Raw genomic sequence first — 9672 nt, 5'->3', positions numbered from 1 at the left:
TCTTTTATAAAAAATTTATTTCTCTGTTAATACAAATCCCAACATCAACAAACAATAGTCCAGTGGAAAAATACTTAGCCATTAACATTGAAAACTTTTTAAATTTAATAAATAGAACTTTGGCATTCAAAATTCTAGCTGTAAACCCTATTAAAAAACAAAAACAAAAAACAACCCCTTTACAAAAAAAGAGGCAAGGATAATAATCAGAAGGCATAAGCCAACCAGTGGCTTCACATTCTTTTTACAATAACTATATTTCAATTAAGTCATGACTATTGTATTTACACATGAGGTATTCTGGGTGGTTCAAAAACTGAACCTAGTTTATAAAAACCACCAGTCATAGTGACTGATGATATACTCTGCTGTGCTTTTAATGTAGCCACCTAGCACCTTACTACTTCTTGTCATCACACCAACGTGATGCTGAATTTATGTTTATGCATTTAAATAACTATTTACACATACATATACACACACATACACACAAATGAATACATTCCAAAGGAGTTTCCTGCTCACTAAACAGGGAAAAGGTTGGACTCCAAAGACATATTATCTGATAACTCCCTTTATGTTTATTAAGGTATCTACCTAGTAACGAAAAACTGCTCCTTGCTTTAAACAAAAATCCTTAATCAAGTCTATTTACAGAAGAACAAGGTGCAATAATCATCAACATTCTTACAGCTCATGTAAATAGAAATGAATGCTTACTGCAGGCAAAAAGGCACAAAAGGTTCTTCACCTATGCAGTTGCGACAGTGCTGTTAATGACACTGATTTGAAACTACATTCTTAATATACTCAATGCTTCTTTTAAATAAGATAAAAATCCAAATATCCAAAACTTTTCCCTCTTCGAGATTAAATGCAGGTTATTATTATACAGCAATTTCCAGCATGACATTTTGGGGTGAAGCTAGAAATTTTATGTTTTGTGAACACTGGAATTTTATGTTTTGTGAACACTGGGGAAAAAAAACTGTCAAGAATGGAAACAAAATGAATTAACTTTGGCTCTGAGACCTCTAGCTACTGGCAGTTTCAAATGACATTGTCTGAGTTAAGCATGGTTATGAGAATTGCTTATTTCTATAATTACGTATCTACAGTGATACAAAGCTGCATAAGTGAATGCCAAAATCCAAAGATGTGTCTGAGCTGAACTATGTGATGTAAAAATATAGTCCAAGTTCTCAGCTACTATATTATTCAATGAACTATTACTGATATTGAAAGAACATTCTCCTAATAAAGTAGTTCCTTTAAAAATGCCATCTAAGATAATCCTATTAATAAGTCTTGAACTATGGCAAAATTTATAATCTTATTAGTCATTCATTATTGTACATTATTGTGGAAATGTACAATATTCATTTTAGCAACACTTTCCAGCCCTTGAGATTGTCTCTAACGAGCTACTGAAAGAAGTCTAATTCAGCTTAATAAAGTGTCATGACTAAAACAAATGTCACTAAAATAAAATATGGTTAACATTAAATACTGACTCCTATTTCAAACACAAAAAGGGGCCATACTTATTAAAAAAAAAAAAAAGAAACAAACTCAGGCATGGCTTACCTAAGTCAATATTTAAGCAAATTTCAAATAGATTTACTTTAAAACTTAGGTTAATTTTCACCTCAGACAGATAATCACTGTAATAACTCCTAAGAATATCCTACTTCAAACTAGGACATGACTCTATAGAGTTTCTACTTGTCCACCTTACCTAGTCTAACAGTAATCTTTGTTTTTAAAGAGATATCATTATTCTTACTAGTCTAACATAAAAGGTTGTCTTGGAGAGGGGAATTTTCTGAAAAATCAAAATTAAATACTGACATATTAGACTACTAATACCTTTACTCCACTCAAAATTCCCTCCAAGGCTGTCTGCTTATTATCTAGGCCCCTTTACAAAACCCAGACTCCAAGAGATTAACAGTCTGTAATTCAAGGCTATACTTAAATTATTACATCTTAATTCTCCTTTTCATGGAGAGGATACATTTTAGAAACTGAAATATATCAGCAATAGTTAGTTAATTTCCTGTTAGGTTAAAATTTTTTACCCAAAGATATGTGAATTAAAGTCAAATTTTTTGAGTTTTAGAAAACTAACTTATTTTTTAAAAATATAAATTATTTTATCACAATAAAGGCGGAAAACAAAGTATCTACAGAGGTCAAAACAAATGACCAAAAGTTTGCTTAAACAACACTAATAACCATAAAACTCCCAAACATATACATTTTAGTAAGAACCTAGTAATCCAAATCAGTGATTATTTGCCCATTATCACTATCATTTTAGGGTACCTTTACTTTCAAAATTGTGGAGGTTGAGGGTGGGGGGAGGGGATTCTATTCAAAGAGAATGTAAAAATGTGTGCTATACTTGTGGATTATCTATTTTAGATGCTAATTATCTACTTTACTATAAAGGACCATTTTTACAGATACTAATTTTTACAAGGCAGAATTCTTTGTATCAGATTTTTGGTACAAATATACTACTCCTTGATTGTCTTCAAACCACCAACATTAAAAAACAGATGAACATCTTAGAAAGCCAAATTCTTGCTAGTGACCAAGTCCCTCCTTTTCAGCTTAAGGACTGTGGGAAGCAGAATCCCTACAATGCACTGATTTCTTAGTGTCCAGATCCTAAGACATAAAATGGCAGGGAGGACTCAGGCACTGGACAGAAGGGAAGGCTGATGTCCTTACAGTGTATTATAACTGATTGCTGAAATCTAACTATTGAATAACTATTGAGAACTGCATATAAGTCAAATTCTGAGCTGAATGTCTTCCTGGGTAGTTTCTTTGAAGGTCTATCCCAAATATGTTTTCACTGCTGAAATTACTCAGAAGCATATTTTTCTAGGAGCAGCCTTTATACCATTAATATAAGTCTGGCAAGAAAACAGACATGTGATCTGCTCTTGCCCCAAACAATATTCTCCAGCTTGATTAACATCCCTTGTTCCTTCTACCTATTATTTGTCTTGACCTAAATGAGACTTGGGGCTGTATCAAGAGATAAATTAAAACCAATGTGTAAAGGACAATGATTGCCACAACTAAGTACATTCAAAAGAATGTACTAAATGCTCTGAAGGTAATAAAATACATACTCCTTCCAAGATATAACTAAAATAGGGAAATACTCATTTGGAAGTTTAAATGACTGCATATCTACTAAAAAATATCAGTTGCATTTCATAGTGATATCCTATACCCCAGAAGAACAACTAATGTGGGCAAGTTTATATTCTATGAAGAACCCTGTTTTTAATGTACTTTACCTATTAAGAAGAATTTCTGTATCACTTAGGTTTAGACTTTGTTTATGCTAGTGATAATTCAGATATAAAGAATACAGGCTGATTTTTTCTTAAAGTGGTTTCAACTTTAAAACAGATACAAAACTGTTAAAAATGTAAACATTTGAGATTTGGATAAATAAGTTATTGTTCCAGAGTTATTTTGTTCATTTTACAATAATGATCTGAGGCCTTAGGTTTGCATTAATTATATATGGCTTTGTTTACACTGATATATACATATAATCTATAAATAAAAATTGTAAATAGTAAGGGACATGTTAAAGTTAGTTCAGATTATGTTAAATCACCTTGTAATATGTAAATTACAATGCTAATGGGAATAACCATCACATTGGTATTTCACAACTCTTAGACGATTCACAATCACTCTGGAAAAATAGCTGACCTATCTACAGTACGAAAATCAACCCAATCCCACAACCTCACCATCTCAGCACAGTGATCATTCAAAACACAAAAGGCTTTACTGTTGTAGTGCTGTTACAACACTTGCCTGGTGTGGGAACTCTTGCTAAGCCAACCCTTGAAAACCCCAAGTACAACACAAGCTTCTCCATGAAAAAAAAAAAAAAGAAGCACAAGAATATAGTGTGTGCCTTTCTCAGAAGCTTTGCTTTGATCTTAGAAATCCTTATAATTTTGTAAATAAGTACACATGCACACACACACACACACACACACACACACAATTATGTGATTAAAAGAAATCTTATCCCTTTATCTGAAGGGCACTCTTCACAGCTTGGTCCTACAATCAGTAGTTTGAGAATACAGATTTTTTTTTCTTATACATTTTATCATATTTTTCAAATGGCAATTTAATTTTTTTTTCCTGATTAGAGAAGCCCCTTCGAAACTTTCTCACATCCCAATTCTTCTGCAACAGAACAAATCCACAGAAAAAAACCTATGCAGCAAGACACATGTCACTTGCAACTTTCTATCATGGCTCCTGAAAAGAAACATGAAGAACTTCACACAGCAGCACTTCGCAGCGGGTCGTTATTGCCGTGGGACTGACACTGGTCACTGGGTGACACAGTTGTCTCCCATGTCCTGAGCATAGCGGTCTGATATTGTGGTCCGCAATTCATCTATGTCCCTCCGTAACTGGCATACATCTGACAGCTTTTTAGTGAGTGTTTCTGGGCTGTGGTCATTCTCAGTTTCCTCAGCTGAACAGTTCATTGCTGTGGATACAGAACATGGAGAAAATTTCACTTTTTTTGGCAACAAAGGCATTTTAGGATGTTCAGCCTAATTATCATTGGAAATATAATGCTGTACACTCAATACAGGTCAAACTCAGGTTTAAATTTTGCATTACAGTAAACGGATCTTATCTACTTGGTCCTTTTAAAATTTTGATAGTGAAAATGCATAAATTCATACAGTGATACACACAAATTCAACAGATTTATTGGATGACAATATTCCCAGAGTAAAAAGGAACATGTTAACAACTCTCTTCAAACCCAACTAGAGACAAAAATCTGAAAATCTTTTGGGTGGTAAGGGGCACTATATTATATTTTTACAGACTGAAAAGTATTAAGAATTGAGTGTGTGTGTGTGTGTGTGTGTGTGTGTATGCTGGGATTCCAAACATTTGAATTCCAAACAATTGAGTCAGGCTGAGAGGCAAGTGCCCAATGGCTAAATCACTGAGGGTAAGGGCTGAGTTCAAAATCATATAAAATATTATTTTAACAAAGGTTAATTTAACTGTTTTATTGTTCATGATCCATGATCTGGACACTGAACTGCATGCTGAGGTCAGCAAAATAATGCACCTGGTGGCTTATTCTTAATGATTTATGTACATTTCATAAACAAGCAAATTCAGTCAGGTGTCATAGGTAACCTCCCACTACACAAAGGCTACAGCCACATAAGGAAGAGAATAAGATGGAGAGGGAACAGGTTCTCTGAAGAGGCCAAGGATGCAGAACGAACACAGGTATACAGAAACAGAAAACAAAACAGTCTGATATAAATTGAGAAAAATTAAGAAAATCAGTAACCAGCTCTAAAATGGTAGAGCATAAATTATGGGACAGAGGAGTGTCAAGAAATGAGACTAGAGAGGCAGGTGGGAACTACCTTTATGTCTATTCTAAGGGGTGTCTGAGGAACTCTGAACTACGGGCTAAATGATGGCTCTGCCAGCAACATAAAAGATGGATTAGGGGGCTCTCTGGAACCTGAGAGTTCTCTGGAAGCAGACGGTGAGCAAGGGAGCAGGCAAGCTCCTAGGAGGAGTGGGTGTAGGGAGGGAGCGGGGAGGGAGAGAAGGCAGCAGCGGCAGCGCTGGGCAACAGCAGATTCCGACCGGAGCCACACCAAGGGGAGCTCGTGGCTGCGACGTGCCACCCTAAGCACTCTCCCAAGTCCGGCCCGCCTGGCGAGGACTTCTGTCTCCTGGCCCAACCTTGTCAAGCAAGCTGGGATCTACGAGTGGAAAGGTGACCAAGCCCAAAGAGGAGAAAGATGCTTCTAAGGAGATCAAGCCCTGAGCCTCTGGAATGGGAGCACTGACTCCAAGACCCTAGGCGGCCAGAGGACTAACCCTGGGAGTATCAAATAGAACTCACACAAGGGAAACCACTTGAATACAAGACCCCGCATCACCCAACCACCAGTAGCACCCTGTGCAGACACCTCATCTAAACAACAAACTAAACAAAAATACAAACCCCATCATCAGCAAACAGGATGACCACCTCACTCAGCCTTGCCCATCAGAGGAAAAACAAACAAACAAAAATTCACACAAATATCACCCTATAGAAGCTTACACTAACCACTGGACCAATCTTAGGAGGGCAGAAAGCAAAAGAAAGAAAGAATTCAACCTTGAAGCCTGGGAAAAGGAGACCTCAAACACAGTAAGTTAAAAAAAAAATGAAAAGGCAGAGAAATACTACACAAATGAAGAAACAAACTAGAAACACAGAAGTCCAAATAAATGAAGAGGAAATAGGCAAACTACCTGAAAAAGAATTCAGAATAATGATATAAAGATGATCAAAAACCTTGAAAACAAAATGGAGAAAATGCAACAAGAATCAATTAACAAAGACCTAGAAGAATTAAAGAATAAACACACAGAGAAAAACAACACAATTACTAAAATTAAAAATACTCTAGAAGGAATCAATAGCAGAGTATCTGAAGCAGAAGAACGAATCAGTGAGCTGGAAGATAAAACGGTGGAAATAACATCTAAAGAGCAGAATAAAATAGAAAGAATGAAAAGAATTGAAGACAGTCTCAGAGATCTCTGGGACAATATCAAAAGCGCCAACATTTAAATTATAGGGATCAAGAAGAAGAGAATAAGAAAGGGTATAAGAACATTTTTGAAGAGATTATACTTGAAAATTTCCCCAACATGGAAAAGAAAATAGTCAATCAAGTTCAAGGGGCACAAAGAGTCCCATACAGGATAAACCCAAGAAGAAACATGCCAAGACACATACTAATCAAACTAACAAAGAAAGAATATTAAAAGCAGCAAGGGAGAAGCAACAAGTAACATACAAGGGAAACCCCATACACTTAACAGCTGATGTTTCACCAGAAATTCCGCAGGCCAGAAGGGAATGGCAGATACATTTAAAGTACTGAAAGGGAAAAATCTACAGCCAAGATTACAGTACCTGGCAATGATCTCATTCAAAACTGATGGACAAATAACAAGCTTTTCAGAGAAGCAAAAGTTAAGAGAATTCAGTGCCACCAAACCAGCTTTACAACAAAAGTTAAAAGGACTTACATAGTCAAGAAATACAAGAGAAGAAAAAAGATTTATAAAATCAACCCCAAACAATTAAGAAAATGGCAATAGGAACATATATATCAATAATTACTTTAAATGTAAATGGATTAAATGCTGCAACCAAAAGACATAGACTGGCTGAATAGATACAAAAACAAGACCCATATATACGCTGTCTACAACAAACCTACTTCAGACCTAAAGACATCTAGATTGAAAGTGAGAGGATGGAAAAATATATTCCATGCAAATGGGAAGCAAAAAAAAAGCTGAAGTAGCAATCCTCATATCAGACAAAATAGATTTTACAATAAAGAAGGTTACAAGAGATAAGGAAAGACACTACATAATGATCAAGGGATCAATCCAAGAGGAAGACATAACAATTGTAAATATCTATGCACCCAACATAGGAGCAACTCAAAACATAAGACAAACACTAACAGACATAAAAGGAAAAACTGACAGTAACACACTAACAGTAGGAGACTTTAACACCCCACTCACACCAATGGACAGATCATCAAAACAGAAAATTAATAAGGAAGCACAAGTCTTTTTTTTTTTTTTTTGGAAGCACAAGTCTTAAATGATACATTAGATGAGATGGATCTCATTGATATCTTCAGGACATTCAATCCAAATGCAGAAGAATACACTTTCTTCTCAAGTGCACATCAAACATTCGCCAGGATAGACCACATCTTGAGTCATAAATCAAACCTTCGTAAATTAAGGAAAACTGAAATTGTATCAAGCATCTTCTCTAACCACAACACTATGAGACTAGATATCAATTACAAGAAAAAAACACTGTAAGAAAGACAAACACATGGAGATTAAACAATGTGTTTCTAAACCAACGGGTTACTGAAGAAATCAAAAGGGAAATCAAAACATTTCTAGAAACAAATGACAATGAAAACATGACAACTCAAAACCTATGGGATGCAGCAAAAGCAGTTCTAAGAGCGAAGTTTATAGCAATACTATCCTACCTCAAGGAACAAGAAAAGAAAACATCAAATAGACAACCTAACTTTACACCTAAAACAACTGGAAAAAAAAGAACAAAAAAACCCCCCAAATTAGTAGAAGAAATCATAAAGATCCAAGCATAAATAAATGAAAAAGAAATGAAAGAAACAATAGTTAAGACTAATAAAATTAAAAGCTGGTTCTGTGAGAAGATAAACAAAATTGACAAGCCTTTAGCCAGACTCATCAAGAAAAAAAGACTGAACCAGGAAGAAATAGAAATTATGAACAACCCAATTACAACCACTGAAACTGAAGCTGTGAATGAAAATCTCCTAAAAAACAAAAGCCCAGGATCAGATGGCTTCACAGGAGAATTCTATCAAACATTTAGAGAAGAGGTAATGCCTATCCTAAAACTCTCGTAAAATTGCAGAGCAAGGAACACTTCCAAACTCTTTCTACGGGGCCACCATCACCCTGATACCAAAACCAAACAAAGACAAAACAAAAAAGAAAACTACAGGCCAATATCACTGATGAACATAGATGTAAAAATCAGATGTAAAAAAAACAGAATTCAGCAACACATCAAAAAAAAGCTCATACACCATGATCAAGCTGGGTTTATTCCAGGAATGCAAGGGTTCTTCAATGTGATACACCATATTAACAAATTGAAAGATAAAAACCATATGATCATCTCAATAGATGAAGAAAAAAGCCTTTAACAAAGTTCAGCACCCATTTATGATTAAAACTCTTCAAAAAATGTGCACAAAAGGAAACTACCTCAACATAGTAAAGGCCATATATAATAAGCCCACAGCAAACATCATTCTCAATGGTGAAAAACTGAAAGCATTCCCCTAAGATCAGGAACAAGACAAGGGTGTCCACTTTCACCACTACTATTCAACACAGTTCTGGAAGTCCTAGCTACAGCAATCAGAGGAAAAAAAAGAAATAAAAGGAATCCAGATTGGAAAAGAAGTAAAGCTCTCACTGTTTGCAGACATGATACTGTACACAGAAAACCCTAAAGATAGTATCAGAAAATTACTAGCGCAAATCAGTGAATTTAGCAAAGTTGCAGGATACAAAATCAATACACAGAAATCACTTGCATTTCTATATACTAACAATGAAAAATCAGAAAGAGAAATGAAGGAATCAATCCCATTCACCATTGCAACAAAGAGAATTAAACATCCAGGAATAAACTTACCTAAGGGGACAAAAGAACTGTACATAGAAAATTATAAGACACTAGTGAAAGAAATCAAAGATGACATAAACAGATAAAGAGATATTCCATGTTCCTGGGTAGGAAGAATCAATATTGTGAAAATGACTATACTACCAAATGCAATCTACAGATTCAATGCAATCCCTATCAAATTACCAATGGCACTTTTCACAGAACTAGAACAAAAAATTTCACAATTCATATAGAAACACAAAAGACCCAGATAGCCAAAGCAGTCTCGAGAAAGAAGAATGGAACTGGAAAAATCAAGCTTCCTGACTTCAGATTATACTACAAAGTTA

At 35.2% G+C, this 9672-nt stretch overlaps 1 protein-coding gene across 3 annotated transcripts in view; it reads right to left on the bottom strand.

The window, feature by feature from the left end:
• CEP85L (centrosomal protein 85 like) overlaps window positions 1–9672 on the bottom strand; it is a 185073-nt gene continuing 175401 nt past the window's right edge. For all 3 annotated transcript variants that reach the window (XM_070449914.1, XM_020899700.2, XM_020899705.2), the window contains one exon: window positions 1–4552. In XM_070449914.1, the coding sequence (XP_070306015.1) occupies window positions 4389–4552 (164 nt within the window). In that variant the 3' untranslated portion in view covers window positions 1–4388. The remainder of the gene's footprint in view (window positions 4553–9672) is intronic.

The sequence above is a fragment of the Odocoileus virginianus genome, chromosome 19 (genome assembly GCF_023699985.2).
Source record: "Odocoileus virginianus isolate 20LAN1187 ecotype Illinois chromosome 19, Ovbor_1.2, whole genome shotgun sequence".
In the NCBI taxonomy this organism is placed as follows: Eukaryota; Metazoa; Chordata; class Mammalia; order Artiodactyla; family Cervidae; genus Odocoileus; species Odocoileus virginianus.
Note: the sequence above shows the minus strand (reverse complement) of the source record. Positions and strands in the feature narration are given on the sequence as shown.